Raw genomic sequence first — 16755 nt, 5'->3', positions numbered from 1 at the left:
AAAAAAATGAGCCCACCTTCTGTCACCTTTAGACAATATACTGTACTGAAGCCTCCTTTAGTTTGGATGTTCTGTGAAGCAAATCACATGCATGCACAGAAAATGTTTTCTTCTGGTGTTTTAAAAAAGAGGTTTTCCCCTAGTTAGAGGAGGAGAGGAGGTACAGTACCAGTGGCTGCAAATGGAGAGGATTCTGAAGCAGGCTGCTACGCACAGGGGTAGGAGGATGATGGATGGGCACTTTGAGCAAAGCTGACAGCTTGTGAGGTGCTTTGTTTTCAGGTGCTGCACCCGTCATCCATCACACTTTTTTTGGAGCTTGGCAGGGGTGTCAGTCTGACAGAGTTTAATCTGCAAAGCAGCCCATAACCTTGGTCACGTGCCCCTTAGGCCTACCGATCCTCAAAGCTGAAAAACCTCACATTTCTTTTGCTTTTCTGCTTTTGATGAGAACAATAGCTACAGTTATAACATAAATCACTGACATTCCTAATTACAGGGACAGGACATATTCCAACTCAAAATTTGGGCCAGTCTGTCATACAACTTTACGTTACTTCAGGTAAAATCATGGTTGGCTGATTTGAAGCACATGGATTTTTAATCAATAGCAATTTAAATCACTTCCAGCCAGTCATCCATTTTCTAACCACTTTATCCAACACAGGGTTGTAGGGGAGCCAGATACACCCTGGACGGGATGCTAGTCTATCGCAGGGCAAAGATGGACAGGGACACAAATGCACACACTCGCACTAGGGCCAATTTCTCCAGAAGTCAATTGACCTACCGCTATGTCTTGGTACTGTGGAAGGAAACTGGAAACATGTGAACACGGGGATAATATCTAAACTCCACGCAGAGAGCAACGTCGACATTATCCAACCACGTCATGTGGTCCCATTTTATCCGGGAGTCAATTCGTTGCTAGAAATTAATGTTTCTGTTTGTTTTTTTCTTAGAATATGCGAGGGCAACAATCTCCTCACAGATGTGCTAGCTGGTCTCAGATGAAAAAAAGAAAACAAAAAACAATGAATACTCATTCAGCGAAGCTGGGGATTCTGGAACATAAGGTTACTGAAGATTGCACTCTGCTAAGGAGTGAAATTAAGGCTATCATTCCTGCAGCTGCTACTTTGATGCACAATTCTCACTTAGCTGCTACTGTGTATACTTTATCTTTTCAAGACGTTGCCTATTCCTCTTTAAAAATGGATTAGTTCCCTGATTCCAATGACTAATGTTTCTATTTTTTTCCTGGAATGTATGAGGACCACATTCTCCTAATAAAAGTTCTAGCTGTCTAGATTAGTTAAGAAGGAAAAAATAGATGTTGCCATGACACAGGAATCACATTTGAAATCAAAAGTTAATAAAATTATGATAACTGCATTTTCTTATAATGCTTCACTCTAAGATATACTGTAAGATAACCTTGAGGTAAACTATTCAATGCATTTAAACTTATGTTATGTGCTGAGACAGTACTTTTAGTTAACACACAAATATACTAAAGCTTAGTTAGTCCCTTAGCAAATATCCCACAAAGGTCCCATAGTCTAGTCCCAGTAAAATGGAAGGGTCTTACAAGTAACACCACAGTTCTTAACATTCATCAACGGTTCTGCACTGTCAACAATACTCATAACTAACTTCCCAAAATTGATGCTGAGGGCCTCTGTGTATAACCTGAGGCTTGTCCCAGATTAACATTTACTTAAACATGTTATGTCGAATCCATATAATAATACGTATCAGCAGTAAAGTGCAGAAATCACAAGAGAACCATTTGATTTAGACTGCAAATGAATCGGCAATGTAGTGAAACCAAAGTCCATGACCGCAATAATCTGACCAAGAAGAAAAGTAAATACTACAGTAAATAGTAAAGATGCCAGCATAGAACCCTGAGGAACACCCTTAGTAAGTGGGATAAGGTCAGATTTAAAACAGTCAAGTTTTACAGATAATGACTTCCTCAATGCTGATGATATATTGTTCTATACTGTATGTAGACAATATCTCCCAATCCCTGCCTCATCTATTACTAATTTTTGATGACTCTGATGCTCTGTCAGGGTATAAAGTGAACTGGTTTAGGTCAGCATTGCTGCCATTACAATTTAAAATCTCTTACCTTTAATTGTTTGGCTGGTAGAAGAAATCTCAAAGATGTTTTGTAAATTTCTTATTTTTACATGCTATCAGATTCAATAGTTCTAATAACATTTTTAAACAGGCAGACTGATTTGACAGTAATTGACAGCCAGACAGCTTACCAGAGGCAGGAGAGTAGGGAAGATTTCTGTTGTGTTGCACTTTTCTGCTCTATTTTCTTCAGTTTTTAAAAGTTTACTCAGCACCTCTGAGTCTCAGTTGATATTCAGTGACAATCAAGGAAAATTCCAGTCACTTCTGTTAGATGGAAGAACCCTTTTTCTGTCCTGCCAAAGGTGGGCAGTATTTACAACGCAGAGCATGTGATACAGAAAGGGCATTGGCCACAAAGTGGTACTGTATGTTAAGAAATTCGGTCTGCATTCTTCATTAAAGCACTTGAAAAAGACGGCGTCTGTGCCAGCATCATCATTAGCAGAGCAGCTCAAAGAAGTGATGGCAACTGGCCATCCCTGTGACAGATCACTTGCACTCAAGTGATAAAGAGAGGAGGATTAATCATATGAAAATGAACTGAATCTATTTAGTTGTAATTAAAGATGAAAGAACGATAATGAAAAGAGTAAAAAAAGAATAAGAACAGGATAGAAAAATGTTTCACGTCACTAACAAATACAGTACTAACAGTATTTGTTATAAAAAGTACTTTGAGTACCCTGCCTTAGATCTGATCAAAATACACTGTAAAGCTCATAAGTGACTCCATATTGTTTTACTTCACATTTGCCTTGGTTTTCTCATTGAAAATATGTTGGGGGGTCGCTTCTTTAACAGCAGAACTAAACCATTTCTTTTTTCTACTGGAAAGGGATATTTTCTGATTTGGATTGGAATCGGGAAAAGAATACAAGTACAGTAATATATTGAAGGAGGAAAAACTGGTCAGAACATCTCACATCATGAACACCTAAAGTTATCAATATTATAATGATAACCTGGCTGCTGTGCAGCTCCTAGGAGCAATCATCTCATAAAATAATGGAACACACAGAGCAACTCCAGTGCCAGATGGCTTGGCCTGCGAACACAGCTAATAGATGCAAACTGCCCTGCACAAACAAACAATCAGAATTTAGGATGATTTCCCAGAGGTCTGTATTTACTCTTACTCGGCTGATTGCAGGGCTAATCTGTTTTCTATTTTAATGCCAGTAGCATAGTTAGGTAAATAAATGTTTAATACATTTTTTAATGTAATCCGGATATGTACTAGCACGAATTCAAAATCACAAACATGTTTCCGCCCTACAGAGATGGTTACATAATGACTAAGTCTGATCAAATCATTATGTAATTACTGTTGGTAAAATTCAGTGAAGTAAAACAGCTCTCAGTTTGAACTACAAAAAATGGGAAAGCAGGAAAGCTGTGGACTGAGAGCATTGAGGTTGCAGGCTGGAAACCTGAAACTGAACTTAATTTCAGCTCACCTGCCAGGAGGTCCCAGGCTGCCTGTGCAGAAACACAATCCAATTTTCTTTTGTCTAATTGGCTAATTATCATGGCAGAGTACACAATTCTTAATTACTTTTCACACAGATGTAGGGCTGACCGGAATGCAAAACCATTTACAAACCCTTTCTAAAGGACAAACATCAAGGTTTATATATCTCTTATGCAGTCTCTTTTGTAAACTCTGGAATAGCATACATGTACTTCCCCAAAACAATGTCAAACAATTTTTAAGTTTTTTTTTTTATCCAAACCTCTTTCTAAACTGAAATTTCAAAAGGACAAAGACAAAACAACCATATGCATCTCTTAGTGAGAGATTTCAACCAAATTACTAACTTCAGTTATGGTTCTAAAAACACAAAGACATTATGATATTGTACTTTATTTGAAATGATTGAATGGAATTGAAAGTACTTCACTTTAGCAGAGCTTGCACATCTGTCATAGCTTCTAAAACAATACACTTAATGCAAAGTAATCCTAGAACTCTTTGATTTGTAACTCATTTTGCTCATAAATTCTATCTTAGGATTTAAAGGGTTTAGGTCTCTAAGCTTTATTAAGTCAATGAATAGCTTTTGTATTGAGCTTTTCTCCTATTGCTTTGAAGATACTACCACTGATAAATGTGTATTATTGTAGTTCATTGTATACTTAACCCTGTTCTAAACCCTTAACACCCCTGTCCCAGTCAAATGTATTTCTAGAAATGGTTATCTGCTATGATACGATTTCTAAATGGATTTTGGTGAGGCAGTTCTCTGAAATCCAGTAAGCTCAGAAGGGTAAGCTTCAGGGTTGTGGGCCCACACTCTCAGGAAGAAAACTGTTGCTGTACCCCTGAGAAAGGTGCCTCACTCCAATTGATCCAGTCAATGACCTGTTATACAAATGGTTCTCTCTAGTCCATCAGTGTAATTGAGAGTTTGCTCTCATATTACCTAACTGGTGAAATAAAGCAATAGAAAATCGCATGTCATGTATGCTGAAAAGATAAAAATCTAATGTTTCCTTCACTTATACAAACATTCAGAAAGAATAACACAGATGTGAACTAACCTTGTTATCTATAATTTAAACGGCTCATTTCAAAGTTATCCTTACATAAATTAGCAACATACCACTATTGTACCACTATTGTACTTCTAAGCATTGCAATCTTATTTAACAATGGGAAAGACTCTTCTCTTGACCCCAAGGACCTTACTGATGTTTGTGACAGCAAGCCTGGCCATCTGGAATTGGCAGAAAAAACAACAGGATAAAACTGATTACTTAGGCTAACTGTTTTATTTGGTTAGATACAGCTTATCTACACGTTTATTCTTTCAGTAACCACCCCTCTTTGGGCTCTCTCTGTCACTGCAATTCCATTTCATTTTCAATGACAAATCATTAAGTAAAGAAGTGGATTTCAGTGGAACATACTGACATCTGCTCAGCCAGAACATTAAAAGAAATGGAAAACAGAAAGCCTTTTAATTAACTGTATAATTACGAAGAAAGAATGGAAAACCAGCCCGTGAGGTGGAAACTAAACTATGGCAAACAGGCCACCTGCTGCAGTAAAAAGACAATTGAGGGAAAGGACACTGCATGTTCCCCATCACTTCTTGCACAGGCCCTGGCACGTTTAGTTACTAAAGTAATTTCACTGCAGGCGTTGCTCTGTTGTGGGTGAAAGCACTGCCAGTAACCAAGGCAGCAGTGGAGACTGACTGCACATCACTGTGCAATGCAATAATTCAAAGTTTCCTGGTGTTTTTTATCTCCATTTCTACAGGCGTCTATGCGTTCATGTTACTTAGGCACTCGGAGAATTCCACAAACGTCTGCCAACAGCCAACAATTTCACAAAGGTTAAAAATGGATGCTGAAAAGGAAATGCAGACAGGCAGGCAGGCGGACAGAGATGGAAGAAGACACAGAAATCAAAAAGATGGAATTAAAAGAACAGAGAGGGAGGAAAAGGCAAACAAAAGAGAAAGCTTCACTTGTGATCTTATCCCTTCTCAAAGCAATTTCAAAAAGCAGTGAATTCTCTGAAGGAAGTGAGTATGACAGTGTGCCAGATGTGAGTGGGTCCTTCAAACTAAAAACACCGTGAAAATTAATTCTGTCCTTTAAAGGAGAAAAAAGGTAAAGAAGTCAATTTGGAAAGCAAAAGTCCAAACCCAGACCCGTTTCATTAACAACTCTCACTGCATGTCGTGAAACATGTGGCCATACTGATTAGATTTCTCTGGTGTTGCTCAGCAACAAAGACCACAAGCCTTGTGGCCGCACTAACCTCTAAAACATAGTTTGGAAAGACCATTGCACCTTCCTATAACCCCTTTGTAAGTGGATAGAAATGTGATTAATGTTTGTCAGCAAACTAAGGCCAGATTATCTTTTAGTCTATTGGGATGAGCCCAGCAATCACAGCTAAAGCAACAGGGCACAACTGTATGCTTCAGCCAGACTTGGCACCCAGACAGGGCACACCAGATTAAGATCTGCATCAGCCAGGGAAAAACTGCTTCTTGTCTTGACGCAGTGTTGATTTGAAATTCTTCAGTAAGAAATTAAAATCCAGTGGGGAGCAGCTTCTGTGTGGTAATTTTTGTATTAACGCTAGCTAGAGTATGAGGTTATCCAGTTGCAGTTGCATTTATTAAGCAACACAACATGGACATGTGCATGTTGTGTAAGCTAGTGCTACAGGCTCTACTGCATGATCATTTCCCTAGATCACAGAATAACAAATGAAATACAACGGTGACCTTAAGGAACAGATCCGAGTAAGGGTACTGCCTGCAATTGCAATTTAATATTAATACTGCAATCATGTTTAGTGGCATACAGAAATGGAAGAGCTTGCTTTTTTCTTAATCAAAGTGACAAACTGGGATTTTCTGCAAAGTCTGTCTCTCCTCAATACATAAGTAAATACCATCAGAGAGCAGATACACTCCCCTCCCACACACCACTCTGTGATGTCTGCAAAACCAATCTGAATTGTTGAAGCTCTGACATAATTTATCTTGCGACTTTGACAACACCAATTTGAGCCCCAGTAATCCTGAGAGGATTTGTCTTTTTATCTCTACATGACCAACATTCTTTACCAGCTCAGCCCCCTCTCTGTCCAAGCCTTGCACAGCCCTAAGACTCTAACTTCAGCTGCCTCTCTTAAAGACCAGAGGCAAGGAGACTCAGGAAATGTTATTAAAAGAAAACTTTGCGATACAAAGGTTCAATTCAAAAGTATCCAGTATCCTTAAAATCAATATAATGTATGGGATGATGGCAAGTCAGGTTTAAGAATGGCACTTTCTGCAATTTGGACTCTGTCAGGACATAAAGCAAGGGTTAGTACCTCATCCCGATTCTTACCCAGTGAAACCGAGTCATTCCTATTGCCATGGACTGATGCACTACCAGGTCAAAGTGGACCTCGAGAGAGACATGCATCAGAAACACAGATGGCAGCTACCATAGTGTGACAGCTCCAGATTAAAATCCTTTTCATGCACCTGTTCCTGAATGCCTCCATTATGTTTCTGTTTGAGCTGATCTTCTTTATTTTATTTTTGCATATGAAAGAGGGACTGCTGCCAAAAGGAAGCTTATAAAACAGGTAGAAAACTTGCAAAAAAGAATATTTCGATACAAGAAAGAAAGTGCATTCGTAATAGATGGTGTCAGAATCGCCTACTGTCAAAGTGGATTTTGAATTCTAAACTTAAGGCAGTCTGTGTTAGAGTTCATTGTTTTTCGAATTAAAATCTGTATCCTAAAAGGAAACAATTATTTTTGCTTTATTCAATTAAAGTGATGTTAATTTTATCTGAATTAAATTAAGAAACCACAAATGATATGCTAATCAAACAGAAATAAATACTTTGTATTTGCTCCACTAAGTGCTTGAGACTTAAAACTTTTCCTCTAGCTGCGGCCGACATATATCTATAGCTAAGAAATAAAATGTGGAAATTAGCAGGGCAAATGGCAACACACAGATCTTCACAAACGCCTCCTGGTTCTCAATCCTTTTTAGAAAAAGGATCTTCCTTTAGGCTAGATTTGTGTATAAACATAGTAAACGTCTTTCATTGGACTGAATTTAGTAATTGGATTAAGGATACTCTCTATAGGCTTTTTTTCTGTTCTATTTTATAAGGAATATTTTTATTACCAAAGAAAAAAAATAAGAAAAGTTTTTGACCAAAAAACAAAGACATCAGCTAACTTTCAAACCCTAATTCTGAAGCCAGATGGACCCTAGCGTTTTCATATAGCGTAACCCAAGAAAAGAAAACTCATAGACACTCTATCTCTACCTTGGCTGGCTAGTGACACTCCAGGAGTAGCTGACAACTTAACTAATAAATGAAATAAATTAATTATTCTGTTTATGATATTAATATGTGATTTATTAGATTAGAAAGAAGTTAATCGGCCCCTGAATATCTTTGTGACATTCTGTCTGATGAACTGAGTGAAAGAAAAGAGATGGGGGTAACGGTTAACTTGTTTATTTTAAATACTCAGAGGTTTTAGAGCTGAGTCAATTGGATAAATATTTAAACAAGCCATTGCTACACAAAGAAGAAAAAATCAACACCAAACAACACAACCGATAAAGCAGTGAGGTTATCATAAGATTCTAGTTTTAAGGTACTTGGGTTGTAATTAAATTTGTTTCAGTTCAATTTATACTAGTATTGTGAATTTTAAAATTCATGTTTATATAACAGGGGGACTAGTCACCATTCAGTCCACTTAATGCCACAGAAACCAGAATAAGCTCTTGCCCAGCGATCCCCTGTGGCTCACATATGGAAATGACTTACCGTACACTAACATGACATTTTGCTTCATTGTTTAATTGCTAGATACAGTGGCTTCACAGAAAGACAGGTCATGTGAGCCTCAGACACAGAAATAAGAGACATAAGTCTTATTATAAATTAAATACGTCTTGGCTAAGAAACTGTTGGGAACACCAGTCTGACCTCTGTTTTCTTAGACTGGAATAGCAAAAAGACACTGAAGTTGATCGGCCTAACTGTAGATGAGTGATCTCTCTGAAGGAGGCTCCTGTAAACTCAGAGACTGGCAAAGCTGTGTTCAGTAGCTCCACCATAGGACCTTGCTGAACAATAAGGTCAAATGATGTCCATCACGTGTTTTTATGAGGATGTTTGAAGAATGTGTAAGTGTACATTATAGGACATTAACATAGAAAAGATAACTGCAAACCCGCTGAAACTAGTTAAAACACGGCAAAACAGGCCTCAAATACTGAAAAATCCAACAAAGCACAGATATAAATGAATACTAATGACAAATTTAAAAAGACATTAGCAGTGTTAGAAAATGGTCTCGAAAAACTGTTTTGAGAAGAAACTTGAGCTTCAGCACCCCCACGGAGAAGCAAAGACTCATCCTGGCTGGTTTATTCTTTATTACACAGACACTAAACTGATCGGTACAAAACTGACCTGCTCCGCAAAAAGGCCAAGGAGTTCCCAACATTAACAGAATTCTGAGGCGAACACAGTCCAGCCAGCTGCTTCTCCTATCTCACTGTCTCCTGTGCCCCTTTTCAGCACTAAACACCTTTTTCATTATTCACATCAGAACATTCAAACAAGCTCATCAGATTAAGTCTGTTAAAGCAACTTCTCTGTTTCATTCTACATAAATGCAGCATCTATTTGTTTCTATGTCTTTGGTGTATGTGTAGCAAAGCAGGGGTTGGAAACATGGGTGGATTCCCCAGAGGTGGGGGCATCTCATTTAGGAGAGCCACATTCTTCGGATTCTCACAGGGAAGTCACTAAATGGGCGGTACCTGGAGACTCTAGCTCCCGATAAAAGCAGTTTCTAAGACAGTCAGGGGTTGTCTTTTCACAGACCCTCAAGATTTAATAAGACTTGAGTATTCAAAAAGACAATTCAGAGATCAAGATTTTTGATAAAAGCACTACAAAACAGAGAAGATTTATAGCAGGATAAAACTGGTAGCAGCCGCGGTCGTCTTTCCGGGTCGGGACATTTTCTGGGTTGGGAAGATACAATTAGAGTTCATGTGGACCCCTGCCCACCCCTGTGCACCCTTGCCACGCTATCAAAAAGGGTGATCTTTCACAATGTGTTAGGTTTATGTTAAAAAAATTAACGATGTTAATTTTCCCTGTGAATTTGATGAGACCTTCCCTTTGGCAACAGAGGCCTCTAATAGCAGACAAAGTAACACAAGGTAAACCTGATCTGTCTATTCCCTCTTAATGAGCAATTAAGATACCTTCCCTTGATCGTTATGTGTATTTGCGTGTGATATTTGAAATAGTTTTGTTCATTTTTCAATACCAGAAGGATTTATGTGGATGCTGTTAAAAACTGTCAATAAAAGAGAAATGTGAAACTTAAGAGACATTCTGACCATTGGTATAAACCTCATTATCATTAAGCCTTCCACTAAATGTCTATTTGTCAACTTCACACATCCAGACAATATCAAAACATTCACTACATTTTTCCACAGTAAATAGATTAATACTTGACATGTTTTTAGTCTTCTAAACGTTGATACTGCTGCCTCCTGCGGTCTTTAAAAGACAGCCTTTAAACCCTGAACGACTTACCTCAATATGAATTTGTCTACAGCAGATCCGCTAGACACAAAGACATAAAAAGTAGCGATATCGGTCTTTTTAAGGGGCTTTGAAGATGTCTGTACAACAATGGCTTCACCAAGCTTGAGCTGGGTGAGGTAAGCTTCACTCTGAGGCACTTGAAAGAGACGAACACTGCCAATCCTCTGCATAGGGGTAACGGAGCCATCGTCCGACTCGTATTGCTCTGTTCTGCCCCATTTTTTAACATCTTCACTGCTACACCCTCCATTTGCATTGGGCCGTGCTGTATAATAAAGCTCCACTGAATTCCCTTCTGACTGATCAGGTCTTTCCCGAGTAGTCGTCTCACTTGCTGGACTAAACCAGGATAAAACAGGCTCCAGTTCTGCCACACAGATCCCAAGGTCCCCTTTAATTGAACAAGAACTTCGGACCTCTTGGGTCTGCCAAAAGGCATAAACAATGACGCAAGGCAAGTCATCCATGGCACCTTCAGTGCCTTGGGCCTCCCAGTCTCTTCCCGAGATATAAAATAAAATCCGCATTTTCGGTGCGGAAGAATACACCTTCTGGGTAAGGATGTACGACTGGATCTTCCAATCGAAGGTAAACTTGGTGGAGGTGCGGAACAGGTCTGCAGTCTGCATGAAGTGGAGAGGGACAGTTTGTTCCACAGACAGGGGTCCATAGCTGGCACTGATGACAGGTGGCTGACTGGTCTTGAGTATCACAAAGGGCTCTGTGTGGATCTGCATGCTAGAGTTCCTCATGATATCCTGACTGATTTCCTTGAGGAAAAAAAAAGAATTGGCATTGGTGATCTGGTAGCTGACAGGCAGGTTCACGGGGAAGGATGAAGGGCTCTTCATGTTGTCAGAAAGCTCTCGACTCTCAAGCTCTACGATTAAAAGAGAAAAACAACTTTTAAAGAGCACCTCACATCATCTTCTTCACATTATTCCTAAACTTAACTCAGTATCCACAGAAAATGGTTACATTTACTACTTAACATGATTGCACACAAATTTTGTTAAGGCAGGTTATTGCTGTCGACAGTACACACTACTTAAGCCCATTTTGTCTTTTTATGCTTGGTAGCAATTTTTACTGAAGTGCCTGCAATTTAGCGAGAGATTAGTGGTTCATATGGGATGTTATGGTGCATTTCTAAGAGCTCCATAGTTATGTTAATACAGAATTTAGGTTTTTATTTTAAAAACTTCATGTAAATAACATCAAAGATTCAAAAGCTCAACAACAGTGTGGATTTGTGAATGAAATTTTCACTGCTACTGTATAAATCTTACATTTTTAGGGAACATTTTTTATTTTTATATCAAGGGAAGGGAATGGAACTTGCTAGAGACCCAATTTACTGAACCATTGAGAGATAAATAACACTCTTAAAAGTTTCAAATAACCTTAGTACTCATGCATTACAAAAGCAACAGAACCGCACTACTAACAGTATCCATGCTAAGCATGGTTGAACCCCTTCAGACAAAAGCTTTAATTTTTCGATAGACAATTCACATAATTTCTTTACAAATTATCAGCTCTTCTGATCAATACATTACTCTGAATAAACCACAATTAGACATACTCATTATACAATGTAGAATTCAAAAGGTCTCATTTGATATGTGGATAAGACAAATTATTCCCAGAGAAATGAGAATGAGATTTACCCCTTATTTTTGTGCTTGGGAAGTAATTTTTAAAATTAGTTTATAAAAGCAGGAGGATGAGAAATACATTTCTCATTAAAGTAAAAGGGCATCACTGACCTTTTATTTAATCAAAATTTTATCCATAACAGTATTGACTTGCCTTTGGTAATATTAATGACATAAAGTAGAAATTGACGTCAGAGCAAATAATATAATGTAATTTTGAGCCAAACAATGAGTATTAGCAATAGCAAAAATTATTTGTTACTGGTTAAAATCATCACTGCTTAGATTTAATTGGGTTTTGTTAAAAAAATAAGAATAGTTCTGACAGCTAACACATAGCTTAATTAAAATTTCACAAGGTTTAATGGTATATTTTAAGATCATTTCCAAGACCCACCAAGTTTATTGGACTTTACAACATTCCTGGTCTCTTATTTCCTCTTTCCATTACATAAACGTTTCATGACTCCATATACAGTAGCTACACTCCCTCCTACTCGGTCAAGCTGTGGCTGTCCAACCTCAAAGGCCCAAATAATGTCCAACACAACAGCACTGATTTAGGCAGAAAATGAAACATATTAAATAAAATGTAAAACCTTATTTCTCTCACAATGAGTTGCAACCTTGATTCCATTTCCAAGCTGCTCATAACCTTGGCAAAAAATACTTATTCACAGGATTTTGAAACAGAGGATGCAGCCCACTTATGTTCAGGTAATAAAATGTGCATTAAAAATCTGTTGCTCTCTTTGTCACACCCATTATACTCATGAGTAGGTTTGGTAGTACTGTTGCATATCCTCTTCACATGAACTGAGGACTCTCATAAACACTTTTTGTTTACTCACCTATTACCTTTGACATTCTGGAAAGTAATGTTCTTTGTTTCCATAACTTTATATTTATATTTTAGGCATTGTAAAGAAGTATTATTAATTTAATAAATGTTTTAGCTGAGTGTAGATGTACAACAGCTAAGACAAAACACAACGTTATCACAATCTGTTTGTTCCACCATTTTGTTTCAAATTACAGAGCCCAGTCAGCCCTGGTTTAAATGGAGGCTTACCTGTCCATCAAGAGGAACCAGGGGTGGAGCTTAGGGTCATTTACCTGGCACTCATGGTGTAGCAAGTTAGGTTTGCTCTTTATGCACTTGTCCGTGTTATTACACAACTGATATATTGTAGGCCTGTTTTGGAAGACAGCAAGTAGAAAACTTCCTGTGTGAAACTGAAGTATGTTATTTTGTTTAAGTTGAATACTTTGTCTTTCTCTTTTGTAAATATTATTTTTCATTGCAGAAGAGGTGGTATGGCGGCACAATAGTTGTTTTTCAGTGCTGAAGTACTGTACAGTATGTTCTACCCTTGTTTGCAAGTTTGTTTGTGTGGAACAAACTACAGTACCCAGCCATATTGTTGAAGCCAATACCCATGCTTCTTTCAACCAATAACTAGATAAGATCCTTGGATCAATTAAGATCCTTGGATACTGGGCCAAACGGCCTCTTCTCTTGCAGCCAATCTTAATTTCTTAGTTGTTGGGTTGGACAGGTGACTCATTACCGTACAGGGTTCGCAGATCAGGTAGTTGGCTAAGAATTTCAGCTAAACCTAGATATATTCACCCTGTTGTGTGCTAGCTCTTTACACATTTAAGCAGAGCTGGTTATTATAATGCACAATCACCAAGTCACAGGAGATCACAGTTTTCGGACAGACCCTGATCTGGACAGAAGCAGGCTTTTTCTATTTCTCTGAGAGGTGGTATTTTCAGAGGCATGCCTGTCAGATCAGTCACCAGTGGCCATAGGGAGAGCAAACAACTGAGACGCCCAGTATGCAGGCAGACAGGTCAGTTACAACATGCGATGGGTCACTGAGGTGTAAACGTCATGCCTGGTAAGCATTCAGTCGGAACGAAACACTAGAGGATTCCTGAGGCTTCTACTGACAAGTCATTGCTCAAGTGCTGTACTTGGCATACCATCTTAAACACAATGCACAATGATCTTCATAGACTTCTCTCTTCATATACACTCACATGTACACTGTGACACATGGTTTAAATCTAAACATCTGCACATTTTCACAACGGCAGAAAACCTGTCCTTCTCACACAAAACCTACAAACATCTCTCCTTCTTTATCTCATACTTACTGTAGCTCCAAGTGCCTAGAAATTCCATATCTTCCTTTCCTTCTAAAGACGTAAGGTTAAAGTGACAAACACATTCAATGTTCAGTTCAGCGCTTTTTCTAGTTTGTCTTGCCAGTTCCTTGCATAGCACTTTGCCGATACATTCATAATCAGTTTTGTGGAGAGTTATTTTTAAAAAGGAATTAATTAGTTACAAGTTTCATTTGCAAGGGATTACTTTTTACAATTGACAACGCATTTGGGGTAAAATTTAAAAAAAAATCTTAAAAATTACATATGCACTGTGTATAGTTATTATGTAAAGCATTATGTAAATTAAATTTTAAAAATAAATGTTCGTACTTATCTAAACTTATCTCTTAACTCTCCTTACGTATCTAAAAAAGTCATCACTTACATGTATAACTTACAATTGTAAGGTTCATTTTTAAAAGCAACTGTCCCCAACACAGAATTCAACAGGGAAGTATTGATTATACAGTATATTGTATTCCAATAATTCAAACAGACAAGTACCATGGTGAATCATACTGTATGTCTTGGACTAATCCATGACACAACATTTAAACGGTATTCCATATTAATACAAGTGTGTGTTGCTTGCTAACACTTAAATGATCTTATAGCCTCAGAATTACTTTCTGAATTTATTTACTAACATTTTGATCGGTTAAAAAGGTCTTGTCCATTGCACATTTATAGTAAGCATCTTCCATACAGTTGAGGACCTTGTTACACATTTTATATATTAATATCAACCTGTCCTCTATCAACATTTTATATATTAATATCAACTTCTCCTCTTTCCAAGCACAAACTATCTTTGTTTTTTCATACATTCATTCTGTACTTTACTTTCCTTCTGTATTCCAAACCCTCACTGTAACTAAAAGCACTTTGTTATAAAGGTATTATTGTTTATTATTATATTTAATATGCTGATTATAAATGAAAGTTTCCTGTATTTTTATGTTGTCAAATTGATACAAACCATATTTATAAAGACACAGGTCTTATTCCAAGAGTTTCTAGTCATGGGAAAAAGTTTACAATCCATTAATATTCTCTATTGTAAACAATTATTGTTTAGAAATGAAATTGTAAGTAAGAAATTCAACACAGATTGTTTTTCAAAACATATGCTTCTGCCATAAGAAAGGAACAGCTGAGCATGACTTTTTGTGTCCCACTTCTCCTGAAATGTCACTGAAGAATGATCTCTGTCGTTCCAGGGCTTTAAGCCTTAGAATCAAGGTCTTGGTACAAGGCCTTGTTATATCATTCTGGAGATACAGCAATAAAGATTTACAGCTTCTCTCAATGTAATTTAAAAGGCAGATGGGAAAAAAAGCAATTTATTTTAAACATTTTCATTAATAATACGGCTAAAGCATATATTGTATACTTGCCAACAGGCAACACAACCAGGACCTCTTTCTGAAGACAATGTTGATGGACACTACTACCATTAATACAAGGAAGATTAAAAGCCCTACAGTCATATGACTACTGTACGTGTACAAGTACCTCCGCCACTTTTTCTCAGTATGTAATCCACTTATTCAGCATCATTGGCCTTGTAAGCTCGTGCAAATTCTCTGTAACTGAATGATTAAACATGTTCAGGCAAAATGCCCCCATTTGTATTCAATCCTCTATAAAAGCATCAGGAGTTTGTCTTTTTGAAATACAAGAGGACAGTAGCATTAGGTCAAGATCTGCAAGCTACCAAGAGCTCTCATTAACAGTAATATTCAGGCCCACAGATAACAGAGCTTGAAATGACACAGGTTGTAAATTCTGGCTGACTATAAGATACTAATTAGCTTAACAGAGAAAAATCAAATAAGAAAATAAGAAACTAGGGTTTGGTCACATATGCATGTAAAAGAATAAAACCATAAATTAGCCTGTCACTCACCTTTTCAATGTAGTGCGCTATAAAAAAAAACAACAACCCAGTATTCCTCAGTTAAGGATTTTACACTGGCCCTAGCTCCTGATCCTCCTACTGAATTTACTTTAAGCAGTACAGCTTGATTTAATTCAGGTGCTTTTTCAGCTCATGGAGACCAGTTTGGCAATTGCAAATTCTTCTATTATGTAAAAAAGAGACAGGTTTAGGCTAAAAGCATTTCAACAGTATTCGTATTACATTGTTTACGATTGTGTTAACTAATAGAGTTTGAAGTTGATGCAGAATGAATTTACTCTTCTTGATTAATGTCTTTGAATTTGGGTGTTAAGGTCTGCTAAGAGATATGGCTAAGACTGTAGAAGTTTATTTGGAATACATCAGTAGCAATGTGAATGAGGATCCTCTTATTCGCTTTTACACTCCACTCGTATTATTTTTCAGCATCCCATGAAATCCTCAAGCTTTGAAACACTCGAGTATGTGTTTTCTTCCTTTGAAAGATGATAATGGTAAGCCAGGATCAATTCTCTTGCCACCTTCTAGCCTGATCAGAACAGAAAATAATATTTTTCTAAAGCAAGAATTATTTCTGGATTTTAAAATACTGTCTCCTTAAAATACTATCTCCTTTACTACATATAAGATTTTTTGTACATTTCATCAAAAATATATCATCATTTACTTTATTTCAATACTGGTTCAGCCCAGAGTTCCAATAACCACAAACCAA

General features: G+C 37.5%; 1 protein-coding gene across 1 annotated transcript in view; it reads right to left on the bottom strand.

Annotated features, from left to right (window-relative positions):
* Positions 1 to 16755, bottom strand: part of LOC148819140 (transmembrane protein 132D-like) — a 69209-nt gene that overhangs the window by 39886 nt on the left and 12568 nt on the right. The window contains exon 2 of the mRNA XM_088935787.1: positions 10272 to 11163. Within this exon, the coding sequence (XP_088791913.1) occupies positions 10272 to 11163 (892 nt within the window). The remainder of the gene's footprint in view (positions 1 to 10271; positions 11164 to 16755) is intronic.

Source organism: Atractosteus spatula, chromosome 17, assembly GCF_055471065.1.
Source record: "Atractosteus spatula isolate fAtrSpa1 chromosome 17, fAtrSpa1.hap1, whole genome shotgun sequence".
Lineage (NCBI taxonomy): Eukaryota > Metazoa > Chordata > Actinopteri > Semionotiformes > Lepisosteidae > Atractosteus > Atractosteus spatula.
The sequence above is the reverse complement of the archived record's forward strand: the minus strand, read 5'-3'. Positions and strand labels throughout refer to the sequence as shown.